Below are 21,035 nucleotides of genomic sequence, written 5' to 3' on the forward strand. Positions count from 1 at the left end.
TGTGATTCTTCAGACCTATTCATTTGCAAATAGTAATTCAGCGTCGACGAACAAAAGGGGAAGGGTGAAAGGGGACTGGTAGATTCTTGTAATCACCTGGTTGAAGGGGAGAATTATAGTCAAATTTTCATTATTGTGCTCTTAGGCATGCACAGATGTACAGACTCTTTTATTGCTTGTCTAAGCTGTTTATTTGTAATATATCTGCACATAATTCTCATATAGGCATTTGGGAATAAACACTTTTGCACATACATTTAGTGAAAAGCACCCAGTTGTGGGGTTGCGCTATTACAAGAATTAATTTGTTACTTACTATTTTACTACTAATAACATTTTACTTTATAATTTTGCTGATCTTTTATGGTTGCTACAGACCTATTAGATAAAATGTGGCACATACAGATGAGTGGCCACACCAAGAGAAGCAACAGTGTTCCAGAAATACTTGTATTGTTTAAAGCAATAATTTATTAACACTTTTTAATGTAAAGATTTTTTTTGCTAAGTTGCTGTAGTTGTATAACCAGCCTGGAAACAAAAATACTAAGTTGGAATTATAGATTTTTTTGAAATAGGGTTCAATGGAAAAGTTTGAAACGATAGATATCTTAACTGCTATGGTTTACTCTTTGCACGGCCACTGTTTAGGAAAAAATGGTTTACTTTAAGAGAAGCCTTGTTGCATTTTATTAAACCACTTCTCATGTCCTTGATGACTGAAAATATACACTAACTTAATATTATAATCCTAACCCCTCATATTAAATATTCTAACCAGACTAATGAACAAATAGCTAGTCTGAACAAGATTACATAGGATGACTGCTGTTTTGAAACAGCTATGATCTAAAAATAATTATACGAATGCTATTTCACTTTGCTGTTGATTTTTTTTTTTATTACATGCTATTATGGTAAAAATATTATGATATTACTTTAGTAAGTAGCCCATGATCAAATTCTCCTAAATGTCAAAATTGTAAAACAATATTTGCATAAGCTGCTGTATAATTGGGGAATTGATTTTGTTTTTTAGGCTTGTGGTAGTCCCATAGACTGCATGGACTAACCCGTTAGCTCGTCAATCTGGTCCAAATTTAACTGTTTTACTCCAAATTGAGGTCAAATAACTACAACAGGTAAGATATTTATTCATCAACTTTTTACTGAACTCCACTTCTAAAGATCTGTTTTAAGTGGAAGGCTGTATTCGGCATGTGAAGACATATTAAATTAACGTGAACACACGTTAAATTAACATGTGAAACACGTGTTCTGCACATGAGTTTTTGGAAAATTTTCAACATGTTCCTATGCTTCCATGTGGTTATTTGTTCTTCACATGGGATCACGTGAAAAACGTTAAATTTATGTTGTATTTCATCTTATTGACTACGGTATTTGTTAGTCCAAAGGTTTTTTATTATTGATTTGTTTATTGATTGATTTATAATTTAAAAAATGTTGTTGTTTTTTTTGTTGTGACTTCATTTAAATGTTTACAATCTTTGAAATGGATTCCATCGCTTGTTGCCACCCCCATCCATGGACATGTGCTGATATTCTCCCCCTCTGCTTCTCATTTCTCAGTTCGTACACCGTCATCTTTATCTCTTTGTGCCTTGTTCCTTCCTGCAATGTGAAGTCAATGGAAGAGGTGAGGATGAGACTTGAGAAAAGGAGTGTGAGCAACAGGCATGAGACATCGATTCTTCACAGCCGTCATTTAAAAACCCGACGTCAGTTAGCTGTGACGTTTAGTCCGGCTGCATCATCCGGCTGGAGTCTTGCTTCAGAATATCAATGACATGTCTGATCTCTATCTTCTGATCAGACGGATATCGACCTCAACTCACCTTGTAAATAATCTGTAACATTGACACGGTGTTGCTGGCATGTAAACAGCTTCACTAATGAAGAATCAACTCTCCTTCTTCTGAAACCCCGTGCCTCCTTCAAAACCATTTTTAGATATAAACTTGTTTCGCAATAATTTGCTGGTTATGATTTCTGACCAGAAACATAAGTAAAATAAAAAAAATACAAGTCTTTTTAAGTGAATTTTCTATTTGTCAAAATGCACACTAAATATTTGCTTTTCTAGACCCATTAAATGTTTTATTTTTAACATAAAACACAGGACTATTGTTTTAAAACCATCCAAACGCTAACTGCCTTTCTTTATGAGTGTTAGTAGTACCAGGAACTCGTAGCCTGCAGGAGTGATTCAAGTGATCGCATTCGTTTATTCGACTCGTGGTTTCTGCATCATGTGCTATAGACTCGTTTTTTATTCCAAGTTGGCACACATTTCTTTTGTTTGTTTGTTTGTTTTTAATAGTTTCACTGTGTAACGTTTGATCTTTGAGGGGAAAAAAAAAAAAAAAAAAACTACGTATGCACGAAGAGAACATTCATACTCCACCCAGAAAGGCCCCCGGCTGGCAACCTTCTCACTGAGAGGCGACAGCTCTATCAACTGCGCCACCGTGCCGCCCTTACTATTTTTTTTTAACCAATTACATAAGAATTTTTTGTTGCTTCTGTGGCTTTTCTTTATACTCAGCCTAAAAATATAATAAACTCCAGGTTACAGGGCCACAAACCAGTAAACAAGAACTCGAGCTTTTCTGAAGTATTCTCTTCCAGGAGCCAACTAATATCCGAAAGATGTGATGATGAAACTAAGACGAGGTTCAATTCTGGGCTCGACGCTCATGTCTGGTCTGTGATGACGCTAATCATCATCATCCTTTAACTCTGTCCAGTGAGATTAAACATCTCGCTGAAGGCAGATTTCTGATAACCGCCAGTGATTTCTTCGAGTTCCTTAATGAAGCCAATCGTTTTGAATATGTTCCCATATCACGAGCGCTATATTTAAAGAGTGACATCAATACCTCTGAAAGGCAATGAACACGTTTGTACTTATTAAACCAAGTGAGTCACTGGAGCACACTTTGTACAGAGTTGACATGCACAGCACTCGCTGAACTCCTCAGAATAATGTCGATGGTATGTGTCATACATGTTTCTTGGGAAGCGGATAACACTCATGCTTGGCAGGTGTGAACCGTGCTGCTGCTCATGCAGGAATGGAGTCGGCAACACCTTGTCAACAACTAGAAATCAACATTAGGCTGCAGGGAGCTGCAGTGGAGCTTTGGAAAAAAGCACAGAGACACTTTCATTCTTATGTTTGCCAGAGGAAGCAACCATCCATATGAGAGAACGTACATATGTGCATGGTTGTCTTCCTCAAATTGACTCATGTTCTAAATCTGACAAGGGGTTAGTGAGCCCTACTCATGCGGCTTGGACACATTCTGTAATCTGCTAGACAACATTAGTGTTTGTCGCTCATGGCGTCTGCATCTTTAGAGAAACACACTCGCGCATCCTGGCTGCCATTCTGTTGTGTTGGCTGTTCAGACAGAATCTGTTCTCGTGCTTCTGCTAATATTTATTCAGAAAAATGTCACAAAATCACTAAATTGCTCAAGGTAATTGATGTTGCTGAGAAACTTTTTCCCATGCAGCCCTCCTACTCACGGGGTTTATTGCAGGAGATGACTGCGGGAAGGAAAGAGGTTATATTTTCAATATTAGATGACACATATTGAAACTTTATTACTGTAGTTTTCAAACTTCTTAAATATCTTTGGTTTTTCACGTCGTAACTCTTAAAAGTAGGAAAAGAAAACCAGTTACAGAAGAAAAAAAAACTTATGGTTATCTAAGAAAGTTTTAATTGAGGAAGACCAATCCGCTGGTATAGTCTAGTTGTGAAGACATACTTAGACTGATTTATTTATTATATTGTTGATCAGTTTTTCCTACTTCTTTATACAGAACAGCTTTATTTGAAAAAGTAGTAGTTTTACTCACATTAAATGCTCGTATTGTAGTCAATTCAAAACAATTAATTTTATTTTCTTGAATGGATTGTTGTCATGGTTTCCTTTGGAGTTTGCTGGTGTACTTCACAATTTGTTGTTCTTGTCCTGGTCAAGATGCAGAAATGAAAACAGGCCCAAACCATGATGCACCCATCAGACTGTTTTGCCAACAAGAGTTGGTTCTTTGTCTTTGTGGTTCAGGATCTTTAAGAGTTTGCACTAATTGTGGGAGGTAACTAAGTCTGTCTTTTTAGAAAAACTTGAATAAAATCCACCTGCCTACATTTTTTCTTATATATTTACAAAAAGGATTGGTTGAAGAGAATATTAAGAATATAGCACACTTATTCACTGTGTTTTTTTTAAATTTTATATCTAACCTGGGCAGGAAACGGGAAGAATGTCAGGTGGAAGCCATGTTGTCTAAACACCATACATTACTGCTTTTCAAAGTGACAGCTGAGATAAATGACCGACACACAGTGTAATCCGACAGGTGTGCACACAAAGAAGAGAGACGGTTCAGGAGTCTTTAAACATGCCAATCCAGTTTTTCTTGGATTTTCTCCCAACAGTCCTCGAGATTGAGTTACTAGAGAGAAGATTTAGCAATGGGGTAAGAAGAGGACAGTGCCCATACAAGAGGAAAACTGCTCTGAAACCCAGTCAGCAGTTTGAAATCCCTGGATTTTGACAGAGCAGTCTTCCTCTGGACAGTACCACAACAGGATAGTGGATTAACTGTAATCCTATCTGGGTATTCTTGCTGCAACTCGACACCTGCATCCCAAATTACTAAAAAGGAAACAACTCAGTGGGCCACAGCCCATAACCTCTCTGGGTCACTTCCTCCGTCTGTCAAGTAACCACTTAGACTTCTGCTGGTAACCACTTTAATATGGAAGACGCATCATAAGCGCAGCAGGATGCAGATGGCATATCTTTTTTATATGGTAAACTGAACAAAAGCAACAAAGGACTAACAGGATGGAGCTGAGATTTGAGCTGCAAGGAGCTTCTCACTGCATTACCTACTAGAAGAAAAGAATGTAATTCGACAAAAGAAGAATGAAAGATGGTTGTATTTTGAGTTTTCTTTGGAAAACTCTTTTCAAGATTATAGGCAGACTATGCCGCTCCGCTTCGGGGGTCACAGTTGAACTCAACACCTTTCAGTCCACTGGAGCGAAAAGGAAGGTTTGCTTCATGATGAGACCCAGTACATTCCAAACCCCTGCTTCCTAGACGCAGGTAAAAGCCGGCACAGACAGCTGTCAGCCCATCAAGAGATCTAACTTCATGGTTTTACTCTCTCAGGAGAGGGACTTTCATGCATATATGTATGTTGCACAGCTGAAAGGTTTCCTGGAAAATTCTTCACATGTTTATGATTATTTTCATTCCAACTGAACTGAAGTTATTTCCACGTAGATGCCATCAAAGGATAAGGACTGAGCTGCGGAAATGATCATTGTGCAGCTAGATGGCATTAGGGAGTTGTTTTCAGTTCAATTTAAGAAGACATTTCTTATTAAACCAACTTCTGGTAAAATATCTCTCTTGCATTTGAGCTACAAAGTTGAGCTCCCTAGTTTTAGGATTTCTCATATCTTGATTTTTAATGTGTTTAGCTCATTACAGCTCCTCAGAATGGGTCCGTTGGAGTATCTGTATGGGTTTTCTCTGTTGTTGAAGGTTTTATATATGTTTAAATAGGTTTATAGAGTTTTGATCTTTGAATGAAATAACATTTTATTCTTATCCTAACTGGACTTTTGTCAATCATTGCTCATTTCAACAAAAGTATAACCTCTGAACACTTCCCAGTTTCCTGTGTTAGCTGTGTTGTTCTCTAATCGACCACAAGGGGGCAGTGTTCAAGCCATAACCGAACAGAGTACTCCAGAGTTGAGCAGGTTAAATCTTGATTCAGGTGGTCCTCACAAATAGCCATTACATGTTACCATGTCTAACACAGATTGCGACAACTTTTTCAAATAAATAAAATAAAATGTTTGTTAGCAAATTTTATTCCCCAGCATTTAATCTAATACCAGTTGATTTCACTAGTTCAATGTGCATACTTTCTCAATGAAATTAGATGCAGTGCATTCTTTGCAGTAAAAGTGCAGTCATATTGAGATGTGGAAAATGACATTTTACATAATGTCATGGGAAAACACTTTTTTGCATGGTAACCGTCGGTGCTTTAAAAAGGATACAATTTCCTCACCATAAATAGCTGTCATCCAATTTTGGAATTAAGCTTAAGCTCTCCCACTGAGTGTAGGCTGCAGTAGGAGGCACGGTGTGTGGCTGTATGGTTAGTTCACATTATTGAGTCAGGTTTGTTGTTCTCATATGGTCTGAAATGAGAATTGTTTGGCTTTATACAGTGAAGTCGAGCTTTGTGAAAATGATCTGTCTTAAATTGGCACAGCCTAAACAATATAGCTGGACTAGATTATTTAAAATAAATATGAATAGATGCATAAATGTAGAGAATCAACATTGTTTTTTATGTGTCTTATATTGTATTCCATCTTCTTTTTTATGAACAAGAGTAAACTTTTTTGTGCTTTGCCATTGATAAAAAAACCAGTGTCCATTCATGACTGTTAGTTGTAGATTGTTGTCTAGTTACAGCAGTGCATGATCAGCTCATACTTCTCTCATTCTTATGTTCACGTCTGTCTGTGTGTATCCTTGGGGGGGAGGTGCTGCACCAGTGCTGGAGAAAACATATGGGCGTGCTTGATGCCCATGGGATCCACTCCTTGTTTTCTATGTGTCCCAGGGGTTGGAAGGCAGCTGAAAGTTCAAACAGAGACACACTCCCTCATGCTCTAGATGGCAAGAGCTCAGAGATTAAGGGGTTTGTCTGTACCACAAACAGCAAGCATTGCTCACAGTCCGTAACTTGGCAGAACAGAAGAAAGAAGGAACCAAGATAAGGATTTGTTTTTTTTTGTTGCTTTTTAATTAGTTTCAGATTTGACTTTATTACTAAATATGGAACCTATTTTGGGAAGAATGTTTTTCTTGCACAGGACAAGTTTTGTTGACAATTTTAATGTGGGGAGAAGGCAGAAACTAAATGCCTGGGTGAGTCTGCTGTGTAAAGGAGCCTGAGGATGCAGGTGGTACTAAGGCTTTGCGCTGACTTGTTTGAAGTTTTTTTTCTTGTGTCAAAGGTGACGGATTATGCCTGGCATAGGAATTTAGGCTTCAAATGAAGGACTTTTTATGAGCTGACTCCCAGATCCCAATCAGAGAATGGCCTGTGTTACATGCTTGTTTTAGTGTGTGAATAAGGAAACATGGGAGGATCCATTTGAGCCAAGTGTGATGCTATTCCTTAGTGGTGGGACATTGAATGGGAATACAAAGAGTACCACTAATGGGCAACTGCAGCAGGGGATAAGTGTCTACCACATCTCTGTAATCCTAAAAGAAACTCAAAGAGATGCCGCTGTGTCGGAGACAAAAATGGGCCGAGTCACTCACAACCTGGTGGAGAACTGCAAATCAAAACGACAGATAATGAATTTAGTGCCAATGGAAAACAGCCCCAGGTTGGGCAGGGTACAGCAGGACATCAACAGGTGGCCCTCCTTAAGCCGCACGAGTGGAATAGGGAAGCAAAGGCGAGAGGAGGTAGTTCTGCAGGAGCGTGAGGAGGAGGTGGAGGGAAGAATGAGGACAGACAGGTTTTTGAAACAACGCTCGAAGAACTCTTCACAACACCACAAAGACGTAGCAGAGCTAACAGCTCAGAAAGACACCCAGAAGCAACAACATTCATCATCAAGCTTTGTCACCGTTTGGGGAAAGGGCCCTATCCTCGGGGGTCATGCTACCTGTACAGAACACAGCTCTCTGCCACGGGCCGTGTTACGAAGGCCCCATTGGGATGAAGTTGCGCTCAGCAAGAGAACGATAAGTATGTATGGCGGCCCAGTCGAGCGGCATAGAGAATCTCAGCAAGAACAAGAACGACGACTGTCGAGGCCGATCAGTGTGTGCATGCTGCCAGGCTCCGTCACGTCAGAACCCCTGGCCCAGCAACGCTTCAGAAGTGCTGGAGTTTCAGAAAATAATCAGCAGCAGAGGAGCAAGAAGGATGGGTTGAGGGCAGTGGATGGCCTCAGTTCTGTGGCTCAACAGTCAACAGCACCTGATGTGATCCTCCGAGGCCGACACAGGAGCTGGAAGACGAGACCTGTCAGTATGACAGTACTGGAAATAAGAAAGATAGGCTCCGATGAGGAAATTGAGAGAAAGAAGGGTTCTGGTCACACTGGCAGCGATGGAGGATTTCTCAAAGGGAGTTTCCGTTGGAAACTTTTTGGTAAAACACCTCAGGATAGAAGCAAGGACAAGGAAGCAGACCAAGACTCTAAATCACCCCATAAACCCATCAAAACTGATGCTTCAAAAAGTACTTTTACTTCTTTAAGACGGAGCTTTAGTCTAAGAATCAAACGAACTCGGACCCATGACAAAATTAATGTAGAGTCCGAGGGGGACTCTAAAGAGGTCTGTCAAGTTAAAAATTCTGTTGAGGAGACAACATTGCCTCCACGGCCTTTCTCATATCTCACAGGAGGTTTGCTCCCAGCATCCACTGAGCGCACAGAGGATGGGGGGATGCAGTACATTCGGTACCACATCAGAGGAGAGGATAGTTTGTTGGAGGTACCCCTATATCCAACAAAACTTTCTTCCAAACCAGTTCAAGAAGAACAAAGCATATGGCAATACATAACTAGTCGTTTCAGGAGAAAAGAGCAGCCACATAAATGTGAACCCAAGCAACCGCAAAACAAAGAGCCTGGAGCTAAAAAGACACAGCCCATCCCCATAAACACTCGGGCAGTCACTGACTCCCACAAAGGTCAAGGTAAGTCCTGCAATATTGGTGATTTTTTTTCTTCCCCAGCTCTGTTCTCATTCATAGTCCATCTTTTATTCCACAAAATGTTACAGCTTGTAAAAAAAAAAAAATGGAAGGGTTCGCTCTCTCTCTTTCTTTTAAGGAGGATGGACAAATGAGAAACATGTGGGGAACAGTGAGTTTGGACAGCGTTCAAAAATGTCTGCCAGAGAGTCCTTTGGAATTCTATTTTGGGTACTTTGTGTCTTGTGTTTTTTCATTGTTAGCCCTGATGTTTGTTACACAGCAGTCACTTTGAGTTAGATAGGTTTTTTTTGTTGACGTTCAGTAAATGAGTAGGTAAGTGCAGTAAAATTAAATCAGTACCGTCTGATAAGAGCACATTTAAATGGCTTGTTTTACAATGGGGTAGCTGTGCGCTAAAACACACTATCTATGCTGATAGCACTTGCTCAGTAATGCAGCTTAAAGAAGTCATTTTAATGCATTTAGTAGAATTAATGAGGATGCGTTTGGCAGTTGTGCAGTGCTATATCAGGAAGGCTTACATGCTGTAATGATGGGGAGAGGAGAAAAGGACTTAAGCACTGTGTTTAAAGGTTAACTCTGACAGCGTAGTGTTTGTCCTGTTGCCTGGAAAAACAGGCATAAAGAGGCAAATATTTGTAACTATCTGAATTAATGGCTGCTGAGATTTGCTGCTTTTTGTACATCTAGCTCCAGCTTTCACACCTTATCACAAACACCAAACTAGTTTACTTTGACAACTTAATTATGACTTCTCTAGATGTCAGGTTTCAAATATCCTGCACTAACTCTCGTTAAGTTAAAGATTTAAGTAGCTAATAGCTATTTTCATTTCCTTTTTGCACGATCACTCATACTGCCCTGAGTCTGACCTTTTTGAACTTCTCTTTATTTGTGTTTTGACACGCTGCGTTACCAAGGATACTTTGATTTCTGCTGAACTGTCAAGCAGTACTTGTCCATGTATTTGACCGTGGAGCCAGTCAGTCAGGCATTTGGAATGTAGGTGTGTCGATCAGCCGGAGTAAGGTTAGGTGTTCAGTGCCCTGGGCGGGACTCGGTGCCTGTTGCTACCTGCCTCAGTGCTTGTTCTTAAATTAAATCCAATAAGCTGAAGCCCAGTTTTCTTAAAACTGATGACATACACATATGCACACGCTGAAATTGTGCTCATGATGAAGTTTGGGGTGGGGGAGGGATATTGAGGTGTCCCCACCCCCACCTGTGGATGAACAAAGCTGCTCTGTGGCTCCTGTGAGTGAATTCAGGAGTGATCATTGAACCGTGCACTGAAATGAGGGCTCTCCATTGGTATTTGGGATGGGGGCTGCTCCATCCACAATTGGCAGTGGACATACTGTATCTACTGAAAGTTGAAATACATGTAGATAGAACTAAGGGTTTGTATGGCACTGACATATTCAGATACACATTGTTACTACCTTTTGGAAATGTGTGAAAAGTTCCAGTGAGAGTGTGTGATCCATGTTAGCTTTTCTTGAATCTGACATAAAAGTTACTCATAAAGATGGATTTCCCTTTGCTTCTTTGTTTCTGTCTTATTTGATATCTGTCTCTGTAAATTCGTGCCAACAGTGATTCCTGTATCAACTTTATGCTGCAACTGCAAACTGTCTGCATACTCCTACACCACACAATGCATTTTACATGAAGCTTTACTTACGTTTAAATCTAAATCAGAGTTAGTTAGTTTTGATGTCACAGCAGGCCAGTCACACACTTTTAAAGTTGGTGGTTGTGTCCGTCTACTCTATGACACATTAAATATACCGTGAAACATTTTAAAGACCTGCATTTACAGTCTAGACAAAAATGGAGGGATATTTGTTAATAAGTGACTATAGCTCATCTTTCAGTTTCTGAAAATCTCAGCTTGAGAACATTTTGTTCTTTGTCATTGTCACTGTGGTTTTGTAAGGGAGCTGGATCCTTCTGTTCTGAAGACTGTTTCACCAACAAGTTTGAAAACTGTTGAAAAATCTGAGTTCTGAAAACTTTTGATCCTAAGAGCTTTGTATTCATTCTGATTCTTAGCTTGTTGATGTCAGCAGGGTTTTTCTTTTTTCTTTTCCTCTTGTAGCAACAAAGACAACATCTGACACAGTCAGATGTTAGTTTCATTGTCAGACTTCTCAAAATCTCCACTTTTTTATGTTGAATGTGTACGCAGAGAAAACGATGCTACACAACTATTTTGTCAAGACACTGTTGATAAAAGGAGCCAGACTGGGAATGTAGGTTGGTCACAAGGTTGGCAAACGATTGAAGTAGTTTGCTAGTTGAAATCTGGCTCTGTAATTTCTGACAGTGGAAAAGCATGGTTGGAAATTCAGAGTGTAAGTGTAGACCACAAGGCTGGCCCTCTATCATTTCCAAAACCCACTTCAGACTCTCTGTATAAAGAAATGCATGCATGCATGTGCATATGCACACTTGTAAAACCCATTTGCACAAATTTGCTGCTAAATTTTTTTATCCTTGTGGAAATGAACAAGCATTGGGGGCAATTACACTCTTCTTCGCTTAGACTGAATATTCATTTTACCTGAGCAGACACGAGCGGTGATTTAGGAAACCCGACAAACAAGTTGGCAGCGTGTATTCCCCCTCACAAAGACACCGACTGTCCTCTGTTGGCATCAGAAATGATGGGGCTCTCTGTTTCCTTTGCGGTACACAGTAATGTGGAGACGATCGTACTTGGAATTGTGTAACAAAGAGCACATGAATTCAATTAGGATTCTTTCACTTAGAACTGATTGTGCTGTATCTCTCTTGGATTGCTGAACATATTCCCCCTTTTTTGTTGTTGTTGTTGGAGAGGATATCATTAAATAAATTCTTTAAAAGATTTTATAAGTGTGAAAAAACGAGTCATTTGCTTATTTTTCTCAGTTTTTAATGACTATTAAATCAGAAGTGTTGATATTTTGGTGTTAAAAACAGGAAATGTAAGAAAATGAGGCCTTATCTGTTATTGTTTTAGAAAGCTGTGACCTCACCTGCATCGAGTTTCCTGCTCTTCAGGTGCATGTGTTCCAACATGTCAAAGCCACACAGAGAGGGCTTTACTGGAGGCGTGTTGTCAAAAGACTGGTCTGCTCCACAGTGAAAAGCCCCTCTGTTTGGGATGCACCCCCCCACATCCCACAACAAGTGAGACATCTAAAGCAGTGTGGGGCTAAATGAAGGTCAGAAATAAGTAAACATTTTAGCTGGAGATAATTGTAGGAGGTAAAAGAGTTGTTGGCTCACGTTTGTTTGGAGATGCTTTGGGGATGTTTGGAGATTCGTGGGTTTGTCATAAGTTTTGGAGAGAAAAGAGAGGCGTTTCCTTAAACAGCAGTTTAAAGAAACAGTTTATACGGTTGGGTTATCGCCGCCCAGAGCACAAAAGGAAACCACTGCATCAGCAACAAACAGGTTTACTGTAATAATGGTGGATGAGTAATTTAATTGTTCTGATTTTAACATATGGAAAGGGAGAGTCACCTGGTTCAGCACACCTTGTTGCCAGGAGAAGTGAAACAGTGATATCTTGGGGTGTGGGGTGAGGGGGTTAAGAAAGTGAGATCATTATGATCCAAAACAAGAAAAGGGTGATCTATGTTCTAATTGATGTTACGGTACGGAGATGTTTAATTCATCTCTGTGGGGAATGTGTCACAGCTCGTGACACTGTCACTTGTCTTTTTTAGTTCATTTTGTTCTTTAGAGTACAAACTGACGTATACCAAGATGATATTAACTTGTCAAAATTTCTTAACGTGACTGGGAATTCAAGCGAGTTCGATCAGGCCCGATAATAGCTGGCTTTCACAAAAGATTAGTTTAATCCCTTTTAGAGATACCTTAAACTGGACTAGCCTGAACTGTGCTCAATAAGTGTTTCACAATTCTACATCAGCAGGTTTTTTTTTTGTTTTGAAAGTCGTAAATATGTATCCATTCGAAGTACGTACAGCTGGCACTGGCATACAATCTATACATTCTACCTTGACCATGGCCACATCACGGGCTGTATTTTGAGGGGTATCTGTTCAGGATATCAGTGATGCAGCTAGTTGGGCCACACCTCATACGTTTATGCACTTTTACAGGCTAGATAATGCTTAGCCATCTGTATCTCACTCATTACTGAATGCTGGAACCTCAGAGCCCACTTAATCTGTGTTCAGGATAACAGTTGTTTGGGCTTGGATGCTTTTATGAAATACAGGACTGGGCTATGTCTTTCACAGTGAATCACCAAGCCAAGTTAGAAAAATAATTTTAGGTTACTTAACGTAAACCCTGGTTCTTTGATAACAGAGCAAGGTGTTTCTTGCATGGCCAAAGAAAACATCCTAGAAAAAGGGTTGTAAGCTCAATCATCCAGGTGGATAACAATAAAAAAGGTTAAATCATGTCATGTGGACCAGTTTCTTTAAGTGAGAAACATTTCGTCCCCCATCCAGAGGACTTCGTCAGTCTAGGGCCTGCCAAACAGATCTGTTGCATAGGTGGCCTTCACTGCTGTGTTTCAAGCCAGCCATCTGTTGGAATCTCAAAAGTAGGCTTTTACCACCACCCCCTACCATCCTAGATTTAGCAGGGGGTGGTCATTTATTTGGTAGGGGGTGGTCGGTTGATCATGGAACTATGATGTGGGGTGTAGCCCAAATCACGGCTAAACTAGTTGGTCTCAGGCAGACGTGATGTCATTGGAGCTTCCATGTTTGGTCACTCCAAGGTGATTCCCATAGTGAAACATCTCACCCTGTTGTCAAGTTCAAGTATCTTTATTGTCGATCCATCACATGTGGTACATGAGGTGGAATGAAATTGTGTACACACCCAAAAATATCAAGATATACAGTATAAAAAGAAATGTTGAATACGGATCTAAGATATACACTCAGATATATGCTAACAAACACAAACGGTACGCTAAGATCTATGATATACGCTCAACACTAATATTGTAAAACAATACGGCGTAACAACAGCAGCCCGAAGTCAAAGAACCAGGGTTAATTTTAAGTAACCCAACCTTTTTCCACTTGGGTTGCATGCAACATTGTTCAGCTTCAATATCTCATTCAAATCAAATGAATCTAGGCTGTAATCAAACAATATGGATACAGTCAAATTCAGAATAATATAAAAAGCAATACCCATTGCCAAATGAATATGAATACCGGTACATTATTAAAAAATGTGTTGAATTTTAAGACAAATACACATCAGTTTATCTCTCTAACAGTAATTGTAAAAACAAAAATGCAAAGCTATATTCAGTGACTGAAGTGGACCAAACGTCCTGATCTGACAGTAGGTGGGTCCTGTCTTAGCTACAGTAAATGTCAGTGAAACATCTGTCAGAAGACACTGCAGGTTTCATCTTCAGTCTGAAAAGTACACCTGTCGTGATTCATTTTTCTGTTTTTTTTTGTTGTTGTTTTCTTTCAGATTCTTTCGTCAACAGCCAGGAATGGACATTGAGTCGATCAGTTCCAGAGCTCAAAGTGGTGAGTATTTATTTATTTTTTATTTGTTTGATCAGCTTGAATGTTGATTTTCCCCAAAAAGGTTTTATCATCTAGTCATCCAGTTTCATCATACAAAGATAGTTAAATCTGTTATCCACATCTAATACTAGTTTTGTATTTCACATGAGAAGGAAAATGTAACTAATTGGCTGGACCTCTTTGCTGGCATAGAGAAGATTATTATTTTTTCTGAGATGTGTTGGCACACAGATGCAAGGTGGCTTGCAGCAGGACGAGGAGATGAGTGACAGTTTTAGGGTAGACCGGTGACACATCCTGAGTGCGATCTCAGTGAAGCACACTCACAAAGCCACTGCCAAATGCACAACTAACATCCTCAAATGGTTTTAACTTTTCTCCCATAATGACCTAAAATGACAAGCAGCACTGAAAAGCTTTGCTCTGCTTTTGTGTTTGACGATGTGATGTTGTCCCTGTAAGGTGAATTCTTTGTGTTGGCTTTTTGGAACAGAATAAAAGGGAAAAGTTCAATTAAATGAGAATTTGCAGTTCAGATCTCAAAGATTAACTTGCTTTTCTATCTTCAAATGCTTCAACATGTCCTTTATTTATGATTCCGAGGTGTTAATTGGAAGTTCCCACAACGAGGCTTGTTAAGTGGACCTGGTGAGTCTGAATAAAGTGATGCAAAATAAACATCACATCATGCAAACGTTCATAAACTTTTAGCGACAATGAGGTTGCCACCAACCTGGTAAATCATGAAGCCTGTTTCTCACCCGTCACATCAATTAATAAGGTATCACAACATTTCCTGCAGATTAACTCAGAAGATCTACAACTTTCATCTTAAAGCGAGGTGTTGTCACAGCCGAATCACCTGACTCTGTTGCCATAGTTTTCATCATCCACCTGAAACTGTTCCCAGATCAGAGCTGCACATCTTCAAAGAGGAGTAAAAGTTTTGTAGCGGAGCAGTGCTGATGGGGCGTCTTGTTTTTCACGAGGCCTTAAAGAAACAGCAGGTATCAGCGTTGAACAGTTGAAACAGAAGGGAACACCACATCTCAGGTGCAATTAAAGACTGTTTTTTGTTGACTCGTAGCTTTTACTTTTACTATGCACAGCTACCAGATACATTATTTTTGTATTCATTCTGTGTTTTTATGTACTCTTCAAGTTAAAAAAAAAACGCAGCCTTGAACAGGCCTGAAATGGTTTTCTTCCTGTGCGTCAAACGTCTCTATAATTAGAACCATACCTGACTTTACCACCCACTAATGATTTGATGAAGAAGAAGGGTGATGGTGGGTGGAGGAGGAGTGGGAGGAGACGATGCGTCCTTTTGTTCTTCTCAGACACGCAGGCATCTTCTGCCCACCCTCCACCAGGCATCACCCTGAAGGCAACACAGCGAGGTCTGGTGCCGGCAACAGGAAGTTAAAGCAGAGGAATAATTGTAACCAAACTGCTGCATGTTACAAGACTGTGTGCATAATTGCTCAGCCTCTCCTGGTCTTAATAAATAACCATCTTATTATTATTATTATTATTAATAATATTTTTGCAAATGTATTTTCAGTTGCTGCTCCTTGATGTTGAAATACACCAGACATTTTTGTTGGTTTTCAAACCATCCAGACATCTTTTGATTTAATGATGTAAAAATCCCCATTAGTAGGTCGTATGTTTTAGTTTGAGCTGACTTTTTTTTTTTTTTTTTTACTTTTTATGTATGTAAAGGTTCTAAGAGAGAATATTTCTCCCATTATTAGAAAAAATCTCCAAATTTAGTCAAGAAAGCTTTTTCACATCAAAAGCATATTTTTGGTGCAATAATTTAGGTAAACCAACTATAATACATCTAAATGCGTTCAGTGTTGTGTTCATTTTGTGGAGTCATATGCAGCAGCGATGAGTCACTTTGCTGATAATACAGATTTGCTATAATCCTGAAACACAATTAAAAACATGCGTCAACATGCAGCAGATGGACTGTAATTACAGTATATAGCACCTTTGTGTCTAATCAAGATACTCAAAACACTTTACAACACAATCTATGCCCTCGTTTACCCCCACACACACATTCATACAACACTCTACTACATCTCTACAAAGATAATCAAACAAATCATTCTATAGAGACTAATCGGTGCTTTAGATCTGATTCATACACCGATGAGACTCATATCAGAGGCAATGACGGGTTCGGTGCCCAGGGACACTTCAACATGCGACTGCTGGTGGACTCAAACCCCCAACTCTCCCATTGGTGGACGATTGCTCTAACCACTCAGCCACAGCTGCCCCTAGTAGATGGACAGGTTTAGTATTTTGGGTCTATTGACAAGGAAGAGCTTAAATTTTAGACACAAGTAGGACGATCTGTGCATAAAAATGCAATTCTGCTGTTAGAATCCAGCATGTTTCTTTATTAAAGGAAACTAGAGAGTGGCAGTACAACACAGCATCTGAACAGGTTTGTGTGTGTCACTTTGAATGTACCATCAAAGAAGAGCGTCCCTTTGGGAAGCCAAAACGTAACACTTCAGACAGAAAAGGTGCAACCTGCAAGATGAAAAAAATAATAGGTTTCTGAGGATTGATAGACACACTAAATGTGAGATCTAGAAGAAGAAAATGTGCAGAACATGGAAACAGCAACAAGGAAGCAATTCATCATGATTTGAACTGTAATGATGGTATTTTATGCAAACATTTTGTAAATTTGTCTCCAAAAAAAAATAAAAAATGGCTCACACAAGTCAAATGTGTGCTTTTGGTTAAAATATGCATAAACAGAATATTTTACTCATTTCAAGCTTAAAGTACTTTGTAGAAAAACAGTAGCTAAAATTTAATAACAGCAAAAGGCTGGATAAAAATAGCAAAACTACATAAGCTAAAAGTAGCAGAACAGTATCTAAAAGTAGCCAAACTGTAGCAAAAACCTAAAAAGAGTAAAACTATAAAAGCTGAAAGGAGCAGAACAATAGCTAAAAGCTAAATTATGTGTCAGTTATTATTTGCAGAAATAATACTTATTGGATACTAGAGGGGGCAGCACGGTGGCGCAACTGGTAGAGCTGCTGCCTCTCAGCGAACAGGTCCCTGGTTCAAACCCCGGTCCAGGGGCCTTCTGGGTGTAGTTTGCATGTTCTCTCCGTGCATGCGTGGGTTTTCTCCGGGTACTCCGGTTTCCTCCCACAGACCAAAAACATGCATGTTAGGCTGATTGGTAACTCTAAATTGTCCCTAGGTGTGAGTGAGAGTGCATGGTTGTTTGTCTCTATGTGTCCCTGTGATGGACTTGCGACCTGTCCAGGGTGTACCCCGCCCCTCGCACAGTGATTGCTGGACATGGGCACCAGCGACCCCCGTGACCCAAAATGGAATAAACGGGTAAAGATAATGGATGGATGGATGGATGGATGGATACTAGAGACATTTTTTTTTATTACTGTACTTTTAAAATTCTTTGCATAGACTGACACATGCAGCAGTACAACTGCGATTGTTAAAAGCTTAAATAATCCATCTCAGTCTTCTGCTGCGTACACGTAGTCGGGTTGTGGAGGCAACAGGTCCAGTAGAAAAACCCAGATGTCCCTCTTCCCAGTGATTCTCTCCAGCTCCTCCTAGAGCAGAGGTTCTCTAAGGTTTTGGGTTCAGGGACCCCTTACAGGGGAGAAAAAGTTTCAGGGACCCCCTCACAACTCTCATGTTTATTAAATACGTTTCTTCAATTTGTCTCTTTAATGCAATGGAAATATTTGTGTAACATAAATACATAAGACCTGTTCTTTTTGATATTTATACAATTTTATACTTTTGAACATGAGGTATTTTTCATTCAAGACAAACTTAATTAACACAATTTTTAATGTCAACTTCCAAAATTTACAGTTTTGAGAAAATTAACGAAAAACACTTTCAAACTTTACCTATTCACATAATGTATAAAGTATTGCTACCTCTTCAAATTATTGCAGAAAACTCTACATAAAACTGAACAGAATCAGGGCAGCACCGTGGCGCAACTGGTAGAGCTGCTGCCTCTCGGAGTACAGGTCCTCAGTTCAAATCCCGGTCCGGGGACCCTTCTGGGTGGAGTTTGCATGTTTTTCTCGTGCTTGTGTGGGTTTTCTCCTGGTTCTCCGGTTTCCTCCCACAAACCAAAAACATGCATGTTAGGTTGATTGGTAACTCTAAATTGTCCCTAGGTGCGAGTGAGAGAGTGAATGGTTGTTTGTCTCTATGTGGCCCTGTGATGGACTTGCGACCTGTCCAGGGTGTACCTCGTCCCTCGCACAATGATTGCTGGACATGGACACCGACGACCCCCGTGACCCAAAATGGAAGAAGTGGGTAATAGATAATGGATGGATGGATGAACAGAATCATAACAGCAGTAGTCAGACCAAGTGACAAGGCTTCATTTGTAAACTGATCGATGCCGGAATGCAAATAGGTGCATAGGACGAGGGGTCTGGGGGTCCTCCCCTAGAAATTTTTGAATAAAATACATGTGGTTTCCTGCATTTTGATGTATTTTAACAGGTTGATAAACATCTACATGCTTGTAAAAAAAAAAAAAAAAAAAGAAGAGAGAAGATTTTTGTTTTTGCAGACCCCCAAGCACCAGCTCACAGACCCCCAGGGGTTCAGGAACCCTAGTTTCAGAACCACTGTCATAGAGGACCCCAAAGTGTTTCCAGGCCAGACAGGATACACAATCCCTCCAGCAAGTTCTGGGTCTGCCCCGGGGCCTCTTCTCAGTGGAACGTGCCCAGAAAACCTGACTCCTTTTGATGCCAAGGAGCAATGGCTCCTTTGCATCCTTTGCATAGCTCCTCACTCTATCTCTAAGGCTGAGCCTGGCCATTTTTATTTGGGATCTTCTTCTTTTGGTCATGATCCAAACCTCATGACCATCGGTGAAGGTTGTGACATAGACAGACCAGTAAATCAAAAGCTTTGTTTTTCAACTCCGCTGTTTCTTCACCACGACCGACCGAAGCAATGCCCTCATTACTCAGGATGAGGCCCCAATTCGTCGACCCATCTCCTGTTGTTAAGCTGACCTAGAATGGTCTTTCTACCTGTTTCCAGTCAAGAACCATGGCCTCAGACTATACACACTTTTGCTCCAAAGATGCCAGTAAATTAAACCAAAAGCCGAAAGGACATTGAAACTAATGTAATCTAGAATATCATAAAGTTGATAAATATGTATATAACAAAATATGCAATATCAGTATTGTTTTTTTTTATTGATGACGTGCAACTAAAATCTTTTAAATCTTTAGATAACAGAAAATAGGATAAAACTTGAACTGCCATTAGAAATATGCTTGTTTTTAAACTTAACAAACATAATGAATGTTTTAAAAGTAAATGACCTTTTTGTTGAATTTTCTTGTGTCGTGTCAATGATAATCCCGGTGTTTTTCAGGGCATTGTGGGGAATTTGTCCAGTGGGAAGTCCGCCTTGGTGCATCGATACTTGACAGGCACATACGTGCAGGAGGAGTCTCCTGAAGGTAAGAGTTTTCTAAAAATCAGTGCAGAAATTACATACCTGACAATCTTTAACAGTTGCTTTTCTGTTGCTCCTGTAGCTCTAATACCCATAATTATACAGAATAAGTTAACAGTTGGGGAAACTCTACTAATTAAAAACGAACATTATGATTTTTTCTTTGTGTAGAGAAATGTGTTAGTGCGCTGCTTTATTAACATCTGTTCCTCACATTTTTGTGGAACTGTTTTATGGCAGCAGTCAACAGGTTGGGAAAAGTTTACAAGTGCAAGTACAAGATTAATGAGACTAAAAAAAACACAAAAAATGTTTTCAAGGAGAAGCATGCCATGACATTTCTGCTATAAAAAGCACTCCGTATGTTCAAAACATGATGGAGGTTGTGTCATGATAGGAACCAGTTTTGCTGGTGCATATGTTACAATTGATAAACAAGTACTGGAAACATTTAGCTGCGGTTTGTGTTGCACCAGGTTGTCACACCCATCACCAAAATCAAGGATTTTTTTATTTTCATTTGTAAGTGTGCAGACACGATGAAATGTTTTGTTGTTTGCTTAAATTAACGCTGATCATGTCCACCTATTGTGAAAATCTGGTTGTTTTAGCTCAGACGTTTTCAGAAATAGAAGTAGTTATAATCCATGAAGCTCTGTTGCGTCATAACCGTGTTGTGAAACCCGAGTGTTGCCAGCACCTCACAAGTGGACAGATAATTAGTTTTATCACAGTTTGTATTGAAAAAGTAGCAGATTTGCCTATTTTGTTTTCTACTCAACAAAACTGAACCAGTTTTTTTCAGTGTCACTCTGTATGATGGGATTAAAAGTGTCTTGGTATGGTTACATAAAAATGTGTTCTTGTGACATTAAACTGATTACCGTATTTTCCGGCGTATAAGTTGCAGTTTCTTGCATAGATTTGTCAGTCCTGTGACTTATACTCTGAAGCGACGGATATGTTTTTTTTTCCCATATTCATAACGCAATTTTTGACTGACGCTTTAAATTTCTAAGAATTGCAACAGCAAGTCCTCCCGTGCACGCTCGCTTTGCTCAGCTGGTGCAGGCGGAGGAACACTGGAGAGCTAGCGGCTCCGGCCGCGATGGATGGATGGATGGATGGATGGATGGATGGATGGATGGATGGAT

At 39.7% G+C, this 21,035-nt stretch overlaps 1 protein-coding gene across 1 annotated transcript in view; it reads left to right on the top strand.

The window, feature by feature from the left end:
- Positions 1-21,035, top strand: part of agap3 (ArfGAP with GTPase domain, ankyrin repeat and PH domain 3) — a gene marked incomplete at its 3' end in the record, with an annotated part of 155,826 nt that overhangs the window by 71,126 nt on the left and 63,665 nt on the right. Inside the window, 2 exon segments of the mRNA XM_037682312.1 lie at positions 14,299-14,357; positions 19,798-19,885. Of these exon segments, the coding sequence (XP_037538240.1) occupies positions 14,299-14,357; positions 19,798-19,885 (147 nt within the window).

Source organism: Nematolebias whitei, chromosome 9, assembly GCF_014905685.2.
Source record: "Nematolebias whitei isolate Nwh7 chromosome 9, NemWhi1, whole genome shotgun sequence".
In the NCBI taxonomy this organism is placed as follows: domain Eukaryota; kingdom Metazoa; phylum Chordata; class Actinopteri; order Cyprinodontiformes; family Rivulidae; genus Nematolebias; species Nematolebias whitei.